Consider the following 19,257-nt stretch of genomic DNA (forward strand, 5'->3'; position numbering starts at 1 on the left):
GAGAGACACAGATGATACCTTCCTGGATATATAAAAAACACATGTATTTTCAAAACTTGTATGCTAGTAAATTTAGCACAATTTTAAATTTATAATTATAAACATTACCCATTTCATTTTAAGAAGGGCAGAATAATCAGGATCAGAATTAGTAGTTGTCATACCAGGCTTGGAGCAAAATCTTATGTTCTGTCCTTTTCCTTTTTTTTTTTTAATTGAGGTAAAATACTTGTAACATAAAATTAACCAAATTAACTCTTTTTAATATGAACAAATTAGGGGCCTTGAGTACATTCAAAATATGGTGCAACTGCCACCTCTGTCTAGTTCCTAAACATTTTCTTCACTCAAAATGCAACTCTGTGCCCAGTAAGCAGTTACTCTCAGCCTCTGGCAACCATGTTTTGCCTCTATGGATTTACCAATTTGGATATTTCACAGAAATAGAAGTGCCCAGCTATCTCAGTCAGTAGAGCATGCGACTCTTAATCTCAGGTCATGGGTTCAGGCCCCACGTTGGGTGGCACATGTTCTGTGCATCCCCAGTAGCTCAGTCAGCATAGAATCTGCCTGCAGTGCAGGAGACCTGGGTTTGATCCCTGGGTCGGGAAGATCCCTGGAGAAGGAAATGGCAACCCACTCCAATATTCTTGCCTGAAGAATCCCAGGTACAGAGGAGCCTGGGGGGCTACAGTCCATGGAATCACAAAGAACTGGACATGACTTAGCAACTAAACCACCATACAAACAAAATCATACAATATGTGACATTTTGGATCTGGCTTCTTCACTTAGCATAATTTGTGTTTCATCCATGTTGTAGCAGCTTATATCTGTACTTTGTTTTTTTTATGGCTGAGTAATATTCCATTGTATGTGTATTGTTTAACACACATATATGTTAAGTAAACAATTTGTTTATTTATCCATTCATGGGTATTTGGATTGTTTCTACCTTTTACTGTTGTGAATAGTGCTGTTTGGAACATGTCTATACACATATTTATTTGAGTAACAGTTTTTATTTTTATATATATATACCTAAAAGTGGATTTGCTGGGCACATGGTAATTCTATGTTTAACTTTTTGATTAATTGCCAAAATGTTTTCCTCAGAGGCTAAACCACTTTATATTCCCACCAGGAATGTATAAGAATTCCAACTTCTCCATACCTCATGAACACATATTATTTTCCATTATTTTTTTTAAAAATAATCATCCTAGTGGGTGTGAAGTGGTAGGAAGCAAGTGTTTAAAAGTAATGTAAAGCTTTTGGATTAACTGTGAAATTTTCTTCCTTTTGTATTATGGCAGAAAGGTAACTATGGTTACCTTTTTATTAGAAATTTGTTTGTTTCTCAAATAGTCTATTGTCAACATGGCTGTCATGATTTTTATTTCAGCAAATCTTATAATTATTAATTCTTTGAAACCCTCATGATAAGTAGTCACTAATCACTTCTATGTTGCTCTCATTGTCATAAAATGTAAAACAAACAAACAAAATGAAAAAGAGAGAAGTACTTTAGAGTGTCTTGGAAACCAACCAGTCAAGGCAGTAGTAACTTGGTAACCAGAGACATGCATTGGAATCACAGGAGGTGCTTTCTGAGGCTCCATGTGCCCAGCTGCATCCTCGGGGATCCTGAGTTAGTGATTGAGTTCCAAGTGTCTGCCTGATTAAGAACCACTGACTTCATCCAGTCCCCTCCTTTCATAGATAAAGAAGCTGGCACTATTTGGAAGACTTTATTCCATCACAGTTATGGTAGAGAAAATATCTTAAGGTGTCTGGTTTTCTCTCCCCTTCCATCAGAACTCTGGAAGTCTAGCTAGGCTGATTGAGGAGATACCTGCCAACATTGTATAGCAAGACTTTCTCCCTTCTCATGGGCTCAAATTCAAATACCCAACACAGAAGCAGGCGGTAAACCCACTTCCTTTAAAAGTCCTTCAGTGACTCTAACATGCCATTGATTTTATTAGGATGCTCCATTATTTTTATATAACTAGAAAGATAAGAATTATGGCAATAAAATTATGATGTGAGGTTTCACATCACTTATAATTTTTATTTTCATTTGAGTATTTAGATTTATTTAGGCCTGTAGTCTTGCTTCTCATCATTTTTGTTGAAGTTATCAATTTTGTGTATGTACACACACACATATATATATGAAATTAGTTAAGGTATTCATGAAACTTCTTCATATTCTAAATCTGACTTTTCTGAATCATTTTCATCTCAGAGTCATGGATACTTATATTTTTCACAGATTATCCAGCTCTGTGCCTTCAAGAGCTTTGGGGAGGCAGATGAGTGCTCTGCCATGGTCTGTGAGGTTCTTTCTAGCCGCTGGCAATCCCTTTACAAGGTTTGATGCTAATGACTTTTTAATCCCATCAATTTCAGGCAATGGCAAGTTGCTTGGTCCACAGTGAATATAAGATGCCATAGGTTATAATACAGATTGTTAGTCTAAAAACAGATGTCTGTCTGAGAAATGGTGAAATATACTGAAAGCTTTGTTCTTTTTATATCCAGAATGCTCAGTTTCTGGAAGACTGTACCTTCTTACTGTTTGACTCTTCTCAGTCTCTTTCAAGTCCCAGATGCCTAGTTTAAAGAGGCTGTGTTGTATCAGTTTTCTATAGCTGCTGTAACACATTACTACCATCATAGTGGCTTAAAACACAAAATTATTATCCTTCACCTCTGTCATTCAGACATCTGAAATGGGTCTATTGGCCTAAAAAGGTGTCAACAGGCCTCCATTCTCTTTTGGAGGCTTTAAGGGAGGATCTGTTTTCTTGCCCTTTCCAGCCTTTAGAGACTGTTCATGACACCTTCCTCCATCCTTAAAGGCAGCAATATCCTGCTGAGTTCTTTCCATGCTCCCTTTTTTCTGATTCTCTCTTCTGGCTCTGGATAAGGATCCTTGTGATTACACTGGATCTACCAGGATCATCTAAGGCAATCATGTCATTCCAAAGTCAGCTGATCAACACCCTTAATCGTATCTGCAACCTTATTTCCCCTTTGCCAGCTAGCCTAGCAACCCACTCAAGTATCCCTGCTTGGAGAATTCCATGGACAGAAGAGCCTGGTGGGGTACAGTCCATGGGGTCGCAAAGAGTCAGACACGACTGAGCGACTTAACACCCACACAGTTAGCCTGATGTATTATATTCACAGGTTCCAGGATGTGGACATATATGGCCCATTATTCTGCTACCACATCCATGTTCCCTGTTTGTTTCAATTATGGCAAGGCTTTTCCAGATGAGGCTGGAAATACAGGGCAGCATCAGTGAAATCCTTTAGCATGGAACCAATGAGAAACCACCATGGAATCAAATGGGCAAGTGATATGATCTGTTTTACATTGAAAAATAATCAGTTACAGGAAGCCTGGGCCTGCCAGTACAGACACATTTGAGACTGTCTAATAGGGGACTGGCAGCGTGTTGTCAGTGAGGTGCTGATTTGATCCCCATGGCTGGTGCAGCTGGGCTCACCTAGGGTTAGAGGTAGCTTTTGATCATCTCCTTTGGTTGTCTGTTGTGTTATTTCCACAGTTAACAGCAAGGAGGAGGGGAAGACTAGTCTATGTTCTGTTGGCTCAACCAGAAGTACCCTTCTTGTTTCCATTATATGCTGTTTATTAGATATAGTCTCCCCCAAGAATTTTGGCCTCTTGCTTTATTTTCCTTTCTTTTTCATATATACATGTAAACTCTTCATGTAGCAACAAACAGAAATACTTCCATTCTCTTTGAAGAAATTCCATTTCCATATAGAATCAGAAAAAAATCAGAGACTTAGAAAAGGGGAGATTTGTTCATGTAGACTGTCCCAAGTACATGGTGTCTTTTTCCCCTTTCCTTCAGTTAGAACTCTTTAACATATTTTGGTGCCTTAACCTCCATAGGACAGGGAAATATTAAGGTGATCCATGCCCTACCCCTTGATCAGAGTTAACTGCCTACTAAAGACTTTCAGCAGCACAGAAGCAACTTCCTAAAGCCAGGGGTATTGGGGACAGAACATCTTTGAAGGAAACAGTTTTATTAGTAGATGACAGACTTTTCACTTCAGGTGAATAAAAGGTGTCCAGGCAGCACGTACTTGTGAAAGTGTTGGTTGGAGTCTATTATATATTCTTCAAAATGAACTTGACTAGAAATTAAGCTCCTCTTTCTTCTTAAAGTCATTGTATGCTTAGAGTTGATTTAAAATAAATTTCATTAGATCCTATTAATGTCAATCAAACCTTAAATTAAAAAATAACTTTTAGAATTTGGGAAATAATTGGATAAAGAAGTCAACACAGAGAATTTTAAATGACTCTGGGTTTGTAGTCATATTAAAAGCAAAATCTTGAAAACAGTGACTTCCCTCGCCCCCCTCTGACTTTCTGCCTAATTACCAAATATATCCACATTGCTGGAATTGCTTTCAAGAAAATAGTTTTTAGTAGAGAAATAGCTCTGTTGGAATGTTTAAAGGGAATTCATCTTAAGGCTAATATTGTTTTCCATGGTCTTTTCAAAGTCTTTTATATAGGACCTACTTTTAAGTTCATAATGGCTCCATGAAATGGAGAGAATTATAGAGGGTAGCAGAAAAAAAGACAAGCCTATCTGTTCCATTGGTTTCTTCCTTCCTTTTTTTTTTTTTTTAAGGGAGTAACTTAAATCTAAGGGGGTTATCTTCCAGTTTCAGATGGGGGCTCCTGCAAGATGTTTGTTTGGCCATGGCAGTTGACATTCTTAGTGTTTCTCAAACTAATAATCCAATTATAATCCAGACCCACTTTCTTATCGTAGCCTGGCAGTCTGGTTCTTATGATGCTACCTCATGAAAGTAAAGACTGTGTAGTTATCTACTGCTCTTTACGTTGTATGCCATGACCCTTTGTCTGAAATCAGCCTGATGCCCCACCATTTTGATTCCCAGAATTTAAAGTCAAAAATTAAACAATGGCCTAAGAGTGTTGTTACCAGAGGATGGACAGTGCCAGGAATCTTCAAAATAGGATCAAGTTTATGGATTACAAAAGACAGTGTAATTCATCAATCAGTCATTGAAGAGTTATGGTAAATTTGTCATTGAAGGGTTATGGTAAGTTTTACCCAGTTCTGCTTAGGATGTGTGTCAGATTCTCAGAGTCTTGGTACCATAAACTCAGGAAGACTTCCCAAGTGAGCTACCTTATCACTAGGTGATACACCACTCCACATAGTTTTGGTGCTATTGACACAAGAATAATGAGTAGGAATGTCAATTCCAGATCTTTGTATTGTAAGCTAGAACTTAAGTGTGGGTCCCAATAAAAACCACTCTTTTAAACTGTCCTATTTAGAACGTAAAATTTTATCTTTCAAAATTTTGGTTGCTTTACTTATGTATTTTAATGAAAGCTTGTAATTTTCATTTTTTATATTGATGTATAATGAATGAGAGTATTTATTTTCATAAGTTACATATGTGGTAAAAGTGGTGGGACTGTGTTTTTATTTATTTATTCTGCAGTATGGCATGCAGCTGTACCAGAATTACATGCATCCGTATCAAGGCAGAAGTGGCTACAGTTCTCAGAGTATATCTCCCATGGTAAGGACCAAGTTTTTGAACCTACATTTTATTTTATATTTACGTTACATTAATTTGCAATCACGTTACATTATAAATGTACATTATAATACATTTCCTTTTTTTTTGGTCAAGTAAAGTAACTTTTGGACAGCTTCTTACCATGTTATATTAAACTATTTACTTTTGGATCTTATATGAGTGCAACCTATGTGATAAAATCAAATAGTGGGGCATACATTAAGTAGTCATAATAAAACATAATAAAACATAAAATAATGTTTTATGTTAAAGAAAAATTTTAAATATTTGAAAGAATTATGAGAGTCATTGTGTGTCATTACATTGAAGTTTAGATTTTAAAAAGATATTTTATAGAACACTGTCCTTGAGAGTGTAGATATTTGTTAATTATTGATTTGATTGTAGGTTTATTTATTTAAATATTAATTCTGGGATTATCATAGCCTGTGACTTATTTTGCATTCTGATTTTCTAACAATAATATTTTTAAAGTTTCAGGTCCTTGAAAAACATACCGCTCTCCAGGAAACCCAAAAGATGCAAGCCAAAATATTGGTTGTGCATTACATTAAGACTAGCACCGCTTCACAAGTTTATCCTAAATGGCACTTGGATATTTATACACAGATACATCTTTCCCCGTCTTTGGGACCTAATTTTAATTTCCTGTGCATTAACAAGAAATTTATTTTTGAACTTAAAGTTTATGTTCTGCTGTTTTTGCTTGTGCTCTTTACTGGTGAATATATTGGAAATTTGGACGTATGAGCTTGTGTGACCAATCGGCTAACATGCTGCATTTACACTTAGGTTAAAACATGCTTTTCATGGCTGTGACCAAGGGAGGTGCATTTTCGCACATGGTAACATAGCAGATAAAACACTCAGTTCTAGGAATGAGGCATGAAATAATGTCGATTATGTATCCTGATAGACTAATATGGAAAAAGAATTCCAATTCTGTAGTTATGGTGCTTTAAGTTAAGGAAGAGTAACTTTTCATTTTTATATCTATTACTTTTTAGCTCTAAAATAAGGAAGTAAGGAATGTAATGAATTTTTATAAAAGCAGTAGCTTTAAGGTGAGAATTTTTATAATTTGTCAGCTTACCCTAATCTTTTAATTCATGTATATATGAATAATGAATTTTATTATCTTAATCCTTTTCTAAATCCTTCTAAATTTCTTTCAGAGTCTAAAGTTATTAGGATGAGCATGTTAATAGCAGCCATGATTTGGAGGCAATTATTATTTAGTATCCTCTTAATCATAGGGGAAAAAAGCTATAAAATAAGTCCTTTCCAGTCTCATCATTGTCATTAATATACAAGTATAGTATTATTCTTGCTTCTTTCCATTGAAACTGATCCTACTGTTGATCAGTAAATCTATGACGGTTCAGTTAATGTAGCTGTATTTGTTCAACACCTTGTATAAGAAAAGACACTCCTTGAGTCTTGAATTTGGCTGTAAACAGGAGTTCAAGGACAAGAGGTTTGAATCTCTGTGATGCGGACAAGGACCTAGTCCTGTATGGCAGTTGACATCAGACAAAATGGCACCTCTACTCTTCTTAATTTTCAGGAAGGAAACTTAAAAGATTGGGGAGGCATTTGTGTTTACTTTGATATGTATACAGAATCCCAGGATAGTTTCTAGATGAGAGAGTCAGTGACCTCACCTGCCTCTGGGTTTTCATCAAGGCAGCACGTTCAAGGAACAGCAGGAAAAACTTTGCCTACTTTAGTTATAGTTTTAAGGGACAATGTTGTCCTCTTCTCCAGGGATTCATTTTGAGAAGGGAAATGAGAAAAAATTATCATACCATAATGAATATCTTAACTATATACAGCACACAGTAGCTACCCCATCAGGCTTTGGAAGGAGAATCATCAGCAGATATTTCAAGAAGCAGATATTTGGCCTATTTTTAGGACAAAAAACAGAATTCATTTAAAGGAACATCTATTAGTTAGACCCTGGCCAGAATGAGGGGATGGGAGAAGCAAATCAACTGAAGTTCTTATGTATTGTTTCTCATATTTGACCTTGAGCTAGACATTCCAAATTGCATTTTCTTCCCTGTACCTCCCATCCCGTGGTACAGAAAAGAACCTTAGATAGGGCCTGTCACTGTTTTTACCAAGAGTATGACTTTGGTTGAGTCACTGCTGTCCTGCAGTATAAAATAAGGGAGGGTGGTTGTGTGATCTGTAGAAATGATTATACCTCTGATGTCCTGTGGCTCTGTATGACACTGATGAGAGGTGAGTGTCAGACACTATCTGAGGAAATTCTGTGCCCTCTTACTATGGCCTGCACTGCATGTTTATGTGAAAGTCACTTGCTCAGTCGTGTCTGACTCTGCAATCCCACGGACTGTAACGCGCCAGGCTTGTCTGTCCATTGAATTCTCCAGGCAAGAATACCGGAGTAGGTTGCCATTCCCTTCTCCAGGGGATCTTTCTGACCCAGGGATTGAACCTGGGTCTCCTACATTGCAGGCAGATTATTTACCATCTGAGCCACCAGGAAAGCCCTGGAGTGGCAGAGACTGAGTAGTTAACTAGTTGCTGCTTAGCTAAGCTGCCTGAAAAACATTTCATGCCCCAGCCTCACTCAAAAGTGTTTGGATCTGATCTCAAGGTTGATCTGGATAATGGAGGGTGTACTCAGGCTCCTTCTTTCTTAAAGAGAGGCATGCTATTAAAATCATGGACTTTTATTTTTGGGGCTTGCCCTGTTTATCCACCCCATGGAAGAGCTAGGAAAAGGGACAAATAGTTGAGAAATACACTGATTCTGAATGTTAACAATGTCGCTTTCCTATGTGAAAGAAATTGAGCTGAAAATGACCTTTTGGTTCAAGTCAGGTTTTGCTTCACTTCCATTTCTTTGTCCACCAAAGGTAAACTATTAATTTTTCATCTACCACCTGCCATTCAGTAGAAAACATTTGCTCTATTTCTGTGTGTTCCCCTAGCATAGTTAACGTAGCAAATGAAAATACTTATTTGTATTGTAGACTCCCTACTTAAGGTCAGGTAATTATGGAACATGGGATCTTGTTTTACATTTCAGCCTGTCATACTATAGGGGAAAAAATGAGAAGCGAATTAAGAACAACTGCTTATGTTTATTTTTCTTTCCTAACAGTATTTTTATGTTATCAGAGTCTTGTGATTACAGAGGCCATCTTGGCATGTGAAGGCAGAGATATTATAAGGATAAAGCTATCATTATGATTGAGATTAGTTACTCTGTGGCTTGGGCAGGTGGAAGCTTTTCATTAATGTTGGCAAAGCAAAAGTATATCTGACTGGTCCATGACCCAGCAGAGAAGATCATGGGGTGAGAAGGGCAAAGTAAGGTGTGACAGCAAATAGAGATTACAGAGACAGCATCTGTCTGGAAAGAGCAGCTGTCAGTTGCAAAAACTCCTGTAACAAATGAAAGATTGCACGCCAGATCTCCACAAATAAAGAGGAACCATAATAAGATTGTGGACCACTATAGCAAGGTTTCGAGAGGAAACAATAAATGCTAACAAAGTGGGATGTGTAACGCAGAGATAAATGATCCCCCCATCCCATTTTTGTATGAACCAGGTTTTGTTTCAAGCAGACATTTGACTAGAGTCTGTTAGACGAAGCAGGATATGGAAGAAACCATGTGGAGAGAGAGGCAAAATGGCCTTAAGCCAGGAGTCTCCAGGTGTATATTGGCTCATCCTTTACCATGAAAACTTTTTTTGTGTTGTGTGTGTGTGTGTGTGCACACACTCAAGTTGTGTTTAGTTCTTTGCAACCCCATGGACTGTAGCCCGTCAGGCTTCTCTGTCCATGGAATTTTCCAGGCAGGAATACCAACGCGGTTTGCCATTTCCTTTGGGGGATCTTCCTGACCCAAGAATTGAACTGCATCTCTTTTGTCTCCTGGATTGGCAGGCGGATTCTTTAGCGCTGGCTCCATCTGGAAGCCCATTTTTTGTGTGTTGCTCTTCTATTAATGACCAGTGGGGAAAGCTTATTAAACATTGCCCATGCTGGTTTATCAGAGAAGGCAATGGCACCCCACTTCAGTACTCTTGCCTGGAAAATCCCATGGACGGAGGAGCCTGGTGGACTGCAGTCCATGGGGTCGCTAGGAGTCGGACACGACTGAGAGACTTCACTTTCACTTTTCACTTTCATGCATTGGAGAAGGAAATGGCAATCCACTTGAGTATTCTTGCCTGGAGAATCCCAGGGACGGGGGAGCCTGGTGGGCTGCCGTCTACGGGGTCGCACAGAGTCGGACACGACTGAAACGACTTAGCAGCAGCAGCAGCATGCTGGTTTATGGGCTTCCTAGTTGGCACTATGGTAAAGAACTCACCTGCCAATGCAGGAGATTTAAGAGACATAGATTTGATCCCTGGGTAGGGAAGATCCTCTGGGGGAGGAAATGGCAACCCACTCCAATATACTTGCCAGGAGAATCCCATGGACAGAGGAGTCTGGCGGACCATGATGTCACTTCAGTTCAGTTCAGTCACTCAGTCGTGTCCGACTCTTTGCGACCCATGGACATCACCAACTCCCGGAGCTTATTCAAACTCATGTCAGTGGAGTCGGTGATGCCATCCAACCATCTCATCCTCTGTTGTCCCCTTCTCTTCCCGCCTTCAATCTTTCCCAGCATCAGGGTCTTTTCCAAAGAGTCAGTTCTTCACATCAGGTAGCCAAAGTACTGGAGTTTCAGCTTTAGCATCAGTCCTTCCAATGAATATTCAGACTGATTTCCTTTAGGCGAGACTGGTTGGATCTCCTTGCAGTCCAAGGGACTCTCAAGAGTCTCCTCCAACACCACAGTTCAAAAGCATCAATTGTTTGCTGCTCAGCTTTCTTGATAGTCCAACTCTCACATCCATACATGGCTACTGGAAAAACCAAAGCTTTTACTAGACAGACCTTTGTTGAGAAAGTAATGTCTCTGCTTTTTAATTTGCTGTCTAGGTTCATCATAACTTTTCTTCCAAGGAGCAAGCATCTTTTAATTTCATGTCTACAGTCACATCTGCAGTGATTTTGGAGCCCCCCCAAATAAAGTCTGTCACTGTTTCCATTGTTTCCCTCTCTGTTTGCCATGAAGTGATGGGACCAGATGCCATGATCTTAGTTTTCTGAATGTTGAGTTTTAAGCCAACTTTTTCACTCTCTTCTTTCACTTTCATCATGAGGTTCTTTAGTTCATCTTTGCTTTCTGCCATAAGGGTGGTGTCGTCTGCCTATCTGAGGTTATTGATATTTTCCTCAGCAATCTTGATTCCAGCTTGTGCTTCATCCAGCCCAGCATTTCTCATGATGTCCTCTGCATATACGTTAAATAAGCAGGATGACAATATACAGCCTTGATGTACTCCTTTTCTAATTATATAGCAGTCTGTTGTTCCATGTCCAGTTCTAACTGTTTCTTCTTGACTGGCATAAAGATTTCTCAGGAGGCAGGTCAGGTGGTCTGGTATTCCTTTCTCTTTCAGAATTTTCCACAGTTTGTTGTGATCCACATAGTCAAAGGCTTTGGCATAGTCAATAAAGCAGAAATAGATGTTTTTCTGGAACTCACTCACTTTTTCGATAATCCAACAGACTGTAACCTATAGGGTCACAAACTGAAGTGACTTAGCATGCATACACATGCTGGTTTTGGATATTTTGTCTTTTGGAGAGGTTTTATTCCTGTAAACCGAGTGACACTTGTAATCGGAGAGTTTGACGAGTTTTTTTTTTTTTTTTAGCATACATTATTTAAGATGACACATTTTAAAGAAAGATGGTTGTGAATTAGAGTCCTAAACAAAGAAAAAACAAAATAAGATCCATGTTTTGGGTGTTTTATTTTCACAATCAGAGACTATGAATGAAAAAAGTAATTGGCAAAGATGACTTTCTTACTTGTTTAAAATTATGTTTAAAGATGTCTTCCTTTTCTATTGGTTCTTTCATCATTCAGACTAAGTTTTGCAACTCTTATTTTGCCACGTTTATGCCCATAAGATGAAAAAACATTCACATACTAAATCATAGAAATTTTAATATTATGGAGTTATATGAATTATTTCATTAAACTTCATTTTCTAAGTTAGAGGAAAGTTGATGTGATAAACTTTTAAAATACATGTTGTTGGTTTATTATAAAATATGAGTACTGTTTCTTTCTAAAGAAGTAATGTAAGTGAATCTGCTATAGCTTTAGTGTATCTTGAATCTTAATAAAAGCTGTTTTATAAGTAGGTAGATTTAACATTTAAATAACCATTGATGAATTTCAAAGCATAATAGAGAGATGAATTTGGAAGTGATGGATATTTTTAGCCATATGAAGGATTATTTTTTTGTGAATTGGTATTTTTCTGCTTAAATGAATAAAAAGATACAGGGTTGCTTTAGGAAAAAGACATACTTACCTTGAAAGCTAATAATCTCTCTTAATTCAGTGACCTTAACAAATAACTGTGTAACTTACTTAAATTATTTTATAGCATCATTTCCTATCAATATGTATTGTTAACTTTTTAATTTCCTGCTAGTTACCTTTGGAACCATATCCTAAAATGGAGATATATTGTCAGCAAAGGACTGAAAGGTAACTTCAAAGGTATTTTCAAGGTAAAAAAAAATGTGCTTTTTTCCAGAGAAGTATATCAGAGAATTCCCTGGTAGCAATGGATTTCTCAGGCCAGAAAACCAGAGTTATAGAAAATCCCACTGAAGCCCTTTCCGTTGCAGTTGAAGAAGGACTAGCTTGGAGGGTACAGATTAGCTTCATGTTCTTCAAAATATTTATGATTTGAATTTGTTTCACCCCGAAAGTTGAAATTTGTCTCCCACTTCCTTATGCAGAAAAAAGGATGTTTACGCCTGGGCAGTCACGGTAGCCCCACTGCATCCTCACAGAGCTCTACCACAAGCATGGGTATGTCTGCGCACAGTCGCCGTGGCCAGCGGGGTGGGAAGGTTGCATTTAGATGTAGTCACTTAGGGGCCAGGGTCAAAGTACATGTCACTGGACTATGATCATTTCAAACAAATCTTGTATTACCCCACGTTATTTCTTCAGCTATCCACCGGTCCCAACCATGGTTTCACCACAAAATTTCTAGAGAGGAAGCTCAGCGATTGATTATTCAGCAAGGTCTAGTGGATGGGTAAGTTAGATTTTGAATAGCACTGATTTTTGATTTCTCTTATAATCAGTAATTACTTATTCAACAGAGAGAGTTTTGATTTCGGCTCAATAAAACAGAAGTGACTTTGTGTTGTAAGGATGGTTGCCACTGAATCCTAGCAATACCTAGACAATACCTGTTATATTGTGGTTGCATAGTCTTTGTCCATAAAGAAGATAGCTGAATAGGATTCTCTGGTCTTAAACAGTGATAGTTAATATTTTCCCATTCTGTGCATCTCAGATATTAATTGATGGGGGAAAACTGAACACATTTTGGTGTGTCAACATTTTGATTTGAATTGATTAGTACAATGGCAAAGTACTGTTTGTGTCATGACAAAACCGCATCTTACAAAACCATGAACCACATTTTACATGTTGCACATTTTTTTAAGTTTGATGGAGGGTGTGTTAAAGTAAAACATAAAAGTAAAGCAAAAAGCTGTTTCTTATGTACTTAGACTATTTCATGTTTTTCTGTTTACATCCCATTTCTTTCCTCTAAATTTTAACAGTTTTAAGTAATATAAACCTATGAAAATAGTACTTTTTGACTCTTCTCATGTTATCTTTTAGTTTGGGATACCATAGAAGACACAGGAGAAGCAGAAAATTTACTATGCAAGATTTATGTTCTAAAGAATTTTATTCTTCTCAAATTACTCAATATTATAGATACTTCCTATAATATAATATTAGCTGAATTTTATTCCTAAATGCAGTACAAATTAAGGAGGTTGTATTGAGGTTTGGATGGGAAATAAAACCAGCATCAATTTAAACAAGTGGTAATGGGATCTTATATCTTCAAGGGTTGGATTAAAATGATGGCAAGATTTCAAGGTGATTTAATACAGACATTTAGACAAAAATGCGTTTTCATGTAGAAGATTATTAATAGCAAGTCAGCATTTCAGTAGGCTCTAAATAAGAAAAGATTTCAATACATTCTACATGGAACTAGATCTTTTTAGATTAAATCTGAACAATCAGCAGAATTACTGTTTGATAAGACCAATAAAAGAAATAAATCACAAAGGATTGTCAAAATATTTTGGAGGATTATAATTTTCCTTATTTTTGAGCCCAGTTTTTTTAATTGAATGACATAACTGCCAAAAGAATGACATATCCTTATGTTTTACGTTTTTTAATGTAAAAACTTGTTTTTGGTCTTCCTTTTGGAAAGATGTGATGCTGTCGGGCAGTCCGCTAGATGGTAGTGTTGATCCACTCAGGAATCAGGAATCAGGCGAGGCTTAGAGCTTGACTGACCAGGGAAACTCCCTTTTGTCCCATCTCCCAGAGATGGAATGTCAGAATCACACAGCACAGATGAAATGGATAATCTTGTCAGACGTCTGTGATGGCTCACTTTTGGCTGTCTCTTGCCTCAGGTACAGTGAGATTAGTTATCGGAGTCACCAGTGGGAACTGTTCGCCCAGTCTGTTTGCCAGCAATTAATACAAAGATGGTGATGCACTGAGTTGCCAGTTAATAAGAATCCATGCCTGGCCACATTTTTCTTAGGCCATTAGGACACGTCTTGTTTTTCTAGCCTGTTATAGAGACTTTATGCTACCTTTTTCAAGGTTGAAGTAAATGTTGTTTGGATGTTTCTCTTACTAAAAGTATTTTGTTCAAACATTTAATAAATGATTTCAGGATTGATTTTTAGAATATATTCACTTCTCAGTTTTAGTTGTATGTAGTAGTAGGAATCAGAATCCAAAAAAAAAAAAAAAAAAAGGATCCAGTATAGAAGAGTGGGTTTAAAATTTTTTAATTCTAAAAAGTTTCTTTCTGCAGGACTTTACATGATCCAGAAGTAACAATATGCTAATGATTCATTCTCTGTACCAAAAAGTTGCATATGATTACCCAACTTCCCAATGGAAAAAGGACTTGGCAATAATTGTTGATGCCAGCATAGCTTTATATTGGTTATTGTGAGCAAAAAAATCTGACAAATGACTGTCATTTATACTATTAAAATTAAATTAATTCCAATGATAGTTTTATAGTATTAGAATATATCATACCATATTGTTTACCATGTTGGATAATCCCATCATTGAATACGCAGTAAAAGGAAAACTCCAGCTACATTTAGGAATATACTTCCTGGATTTGGTGTAGGCTATATTTCTATGAAATCCATGAATAAATATAGAAAAACATTGAAATTCCTTCTCTCTCTTTAGAGTTTTCTTGGTACGGGATAGTCAGAGTAACCCCAAAACTTTTGTACTGTCAATGAGTCATGGACAAAAAATAAAGCACTTTCAAATTATACCAGTAAGTATTTGTGATTTCTTATTCGTGTATTAGAGATGATCTTAATGCACAAGCTTTGGAGACTTTAGTTTTCTTTGGTTCTTTTATTAAATATAATATGGGAGCTTGTGCTTTGACTAGAGTTAAGTATGGCAGAAATGGTTTTATGAGTCTGAATTAATATAAGAAATACAGGAATTGTAAAAATTAAATTTCCCTTTTCTCATGAAATATGATTTGGTAATACTGTATAGACCCCATGCCACTTATTATTAAAAGGCCACTGAAAATTCTTTCTCCTGAAATCTACTAGTGGTTCTTTAAAAACCATTATTTTAAAGCCCGTTCTCCTCTCTTGTCCCAAAAATGTTTTTTTGTAGTTTTGTTTATAATCATCATTATGGATATGTAAGCAGGTGTTGTAGCACTGGAGATCATTATTTAAACTATTCTGAACACCTTTTAAAAATGTAATTCTGCTTCCAGGTGGCACAGCTTGCTTTGAGATTTGGTTGTTGTTGTTCTTGCTCCTGCTGCATATGTGTGTGTGTATGTGCAAGCGTGCATGTATGTATGCGTGTGGTCTGTGTATTAGAACCAGATAGTGTGGAACAGAGATCCAGTCTACTTTCAAAAAGTATTAACATGAAATTGCTAAGTTGCTAGTGTTTTCTTTTTTCAAATGAACTCTTCCTGAAATTATCCAATCCAAATGAAGTTTCTTCCTGACTGCATTTTATTATGTAAGTGACATCCCTGGCAAGTTATGAATTGCTTAATGCCCGAAGATCTCAATGCAAAGGGAAAAGAAAAAACCAAATCAACCTGTCATTCCATTAACATAATGTTTGACTGACTGCTCCAGAATCAATTTACTGATACAAATTCTGGTGGATGTTCATTTTTAAATATACAAAGTGAGGCTTTAGGTAGACAGCAATTAGAAGTGGAAATTATTTTCTGAGGGTAGGCATACTAAAATCTTTTGTTGACTCTTACACTAAATAGTGCAGATTTCTCACTGTGTACTGTATTGATTCAGACTGGTCCTACTATTCTAACTATAGACCGTTAAGAGAATTGAAGATACAGGAAGTAGAGCCACACTGCTTACCTTGGGATCAGATGATATTTCCTTTAAATGCAAGTACAGTTACAAAAAAGAAGTGGATGTGCCAGAATCTTCTCTTCACTGTCCTTTAGTATTATAAATGTGTCAGTTTTGGCATTTAAAGATGCAGTGTGCAATAGAACATGATTGACTTTCTGAGTAGTTATTTCCCTTCTTACTGGTTTGTTGTTTTTCCTGTTTCAGGTGGAAGATGATGGTGAGATGTTCCACACCCTAGATGATGGACATACAAGATTTACGGATCTAATCCAGTTGGTGGAGTTCTATCAACTCAATAAGGGTGTTCTTCCTTGCAAGCTGAAACATTATTGTGCTAGGATTGCACTTTAGCCAAACCAGAAGTGACTTGTTAAACTGTTGAGGAAAAAGAACTCAAGAAAAAGACCATAAATAAGGGTGAAGGCATTGCCATGGTGAAAATAATCTATTTCACCTACAATTACAAAAAATAGTTTGTACGTTACAAATAATTCAAGATTTGGATTGACATTACCTTCATCATTTAAAAATTCATTAGTTAAAATTAAACCTCAGAAAAAAATGATTTGGTGTGTTCTTGTGTGATTTTACATTATTATAATATTTTCTTCAAATATACATAATTTAGACATCTTTCTGTCCTTATTTACTATAGCAGCATTAGAATTCTCAACCACAAAATGTGAAAAAAATATGAGGCTTAGAATGAATTATTTGTGGACTGAATTTCAATTATACTACTGTTTTTATAACTTAAGAAGTATGATAAAAATTTGAGTTATCAATTAAAAGAAGCTACCTGCAACCTGTTAATAAAACTAAAAAGTATTTTGAATTGTATATTTTCTGAGTTTATTATAACCTTAAGATCAAATCATATTTTGAAATAACAGCTTAAAATTATTTTGAAATATATTGATTTTTCAGAATGACTTTTATTACATATTAAGTTATTAATTATACCATAATATTTACACTGGTATTGTACCTATCAGTGACATTATTTATTGCATTTTTTTCATTTATTTAAGGATTGACTGTGACTACCTGTTTTTAAGAAAATGATCAAAATGTAAAAAAAAAATCATCAAAATATAGAGGGGATTTAGATAATTTGCACATGCTTTCTCATGGCATGTAAATTTATGACAGTGTAACATTTTCACCTTAATGTTTCCCATTTGCCCCATGCTGTAACTTTCAGAAGGTTCTTTAGATCCTTATACAGCTAGATCATTAACCTGATCAAAATATTAAAATCTAAGATGTAAAAATCTATTAAGATTCAAAAAGGTAAATCCATGCTATTCTCTTTTCATACCCACTTTTCAGTTTCTTACCTTGGCAACATCACTATGGAAGACAAAGGTTTCGGAAAGCTGTGACACCAGCCTCCCTTATCACCTCCCTGAGACCATCTAGAAAGCTTTTGTTCGGATTCTATCTCTATTCTTCCTACTTTTTGTGAGAAGGGTATTCAATGTTCTAAAAAACGATGAGAAGTTAAACAGCAAAAAAACATTAACATAATACACAATGTTGCCCATCTGCTCTGATCCTTGTAAAACTTTGTGGGAAAGTTAAGATTTTTTTAAGAATAATATTTCAAAAATGCATACTGTAGTTTTAAATGAAAGCTATACATTTTTAGTAATAGAGCATCTGAAAATATTCACAAAATGCTAATAAAATCAGCTGTTACTAGAAAAGAATTATTGACAGAATTTAAGTGTACTCAATTTATTTTTAGCCAGTTCAAACCTAATTCTTAAAACACCAAAACTTAGAACACAAATCTGATGTTATCAAAGATTGATCTCTCCATATATATATACCTATGGCTGATTCATGTTGATATTTGGCAGAAACCAATAAAATTCTGTAAAGCAATTATTCTTCAATTAAAAATAAATAAATACAAATCTTAAAAACACCAAAAAAAGAGATAGATCTGGTGTCTTACAAAGGCTTGGATGACACACAGGATCTCTAAATAGAAGAGCAAGAGGTAAACACACTTGACTCTTTCAACCTTGTAGGATATCTTGGATTATTTCTGATTTATAAAAATGCTTTGTTTTGACTTGATATGCATTTTCTTGTTTTGCAGCAGAGTCAAATTGACCAGTATCAGAATGTCCTGTTTTAAATGCTAGACTCTCATAAATTGACCAACATGTGCTTGTCTTCGCTATTGTGTCTCTAACTTCATTCATTATCTAAATTTATTATTGTGGAGCCCAGATTTTGTACAGAATTGTTCACTTTGATCTTAAAGCATGAGCCAAGAAAAATTATTGAGGAAAGGTTGACATTATCCTTTCTGGTTCTTTCTGATAAAGAATTTTGAACAGGTGTTAATTAGTATATATACCTTATAGGAAATTAAATCTGAGAGTGTCAGATACATCCAGAATTCGTACAGTATTTAAATGAATTTCCAAGAAAAATACAAATTACATTTGGATTATTTTTCATTTTGGTTTAGCCAAATTCTGCTTGTTCAGTTGATAAATCATGTCTGACTCTTTGTGACCCCATGGACTTTAGCACACCAGGCTTCCCTGTCCTTTACCATCTCCTGGAGCTGGCTCAAACTCATGTCCAGTAAGTCAGGGATGTCATCCAACCATCTCTTCCTCTGTTGTCCCCTTCTCCTCCTGCCTTCAGTCTTTCCCAGCATCAGGATCTTTCCCAGAGAGTCAGTTCTTAACATCAAGTGGCCAAAGTATGGGAATTTCAGCTTTAGCATCAGTCCTCCCAATGACTATTGAGGGTTGATTTCTTAGGACTGACTGATTTGATCTCCTTGCTGCTATCACGCCACTTTTGGATTAGGATTAGGACAGATTAGCTGTGTTTTCTTCTTTTTTTGCTTTTCATATGTTAGAGTTAGTATACAGTCCTAGACAGAAAGAAAAAAAAAGCAGATCTGGTACATCCACATTGTTCTGTTTCATTTTTCTTGTATGGGAGAATTATTTACTTTGAAACATTCAGGAGACCTAGTCAGACAAGATAAAAATTACTAGG

The 19,257-nt window shown here is 36.2% G+C and overlaps 1 protein-coding gene across 4 annotated transcripts in view; it reads left to right on the forward strand.

Annotated features, from left to right (window-relative positions):
• GRB14 (growth factor receptor bound protein 14) overlaps positions 1-17,064 on the forward strand; it is a 128,612-nt gene extending 111,548 nt beyond the window's left edge. For 2 of the 4 annotated variants that reach the window (XM_027559090.1, XM_027559108.1), the window contains 6 exons: positions 5,539-5,619; positions 12,300-12,416; positions 12,508-12,580; positions 12,725-12,812; positions 15,041-15,134; positions 16,429-17,064. In XM_027559090.1, the coding sequence (XP_027414891.1) occupies positions 5,539-5,619; positions 12,300-12,416; positions 12,508-12,580; positions 12,725-12,812; positions 15,041-15,134; positions 16,429-16,575 (600 nt within the window). In that variant the 3' untranslated portion in view covers positions 16,576-17,064. Of the gene's footprint in view, positions 1-5,538; positions 5,620-6,114; positions 6,705-12,299; positions 12,417-12,507; positions 12,581-12,724; positions 12,813-15,040; positions 15,135-16,428 lie in introns of those variants that run through there. The other 2 variants (XM_027559096.1, XR_003514062.1) reach the window with 2 other exon arrangements.
• The last annotated feature ends 2,193 nt before the right edge of the window (positions 17,065-19,257 follow it).

The sequence above is a fragment of the Bos indicus x Bos taurus genome, chromosome 2, assembly GCF_003369695.1.
Source record: "Bos indicus x Bos taurus breed Angus x Brahman F1 hybrid chromosome 2, Bos_hybrid_MaternalHap_v2.0, whole genome shotgun sequence".
Lineage (NCBI taxonomy): Eukaryota > Metazoa > Chordata > Mammalia > Artiodactyla > Bovidae > Bos > Bos indicus x Bos taurus.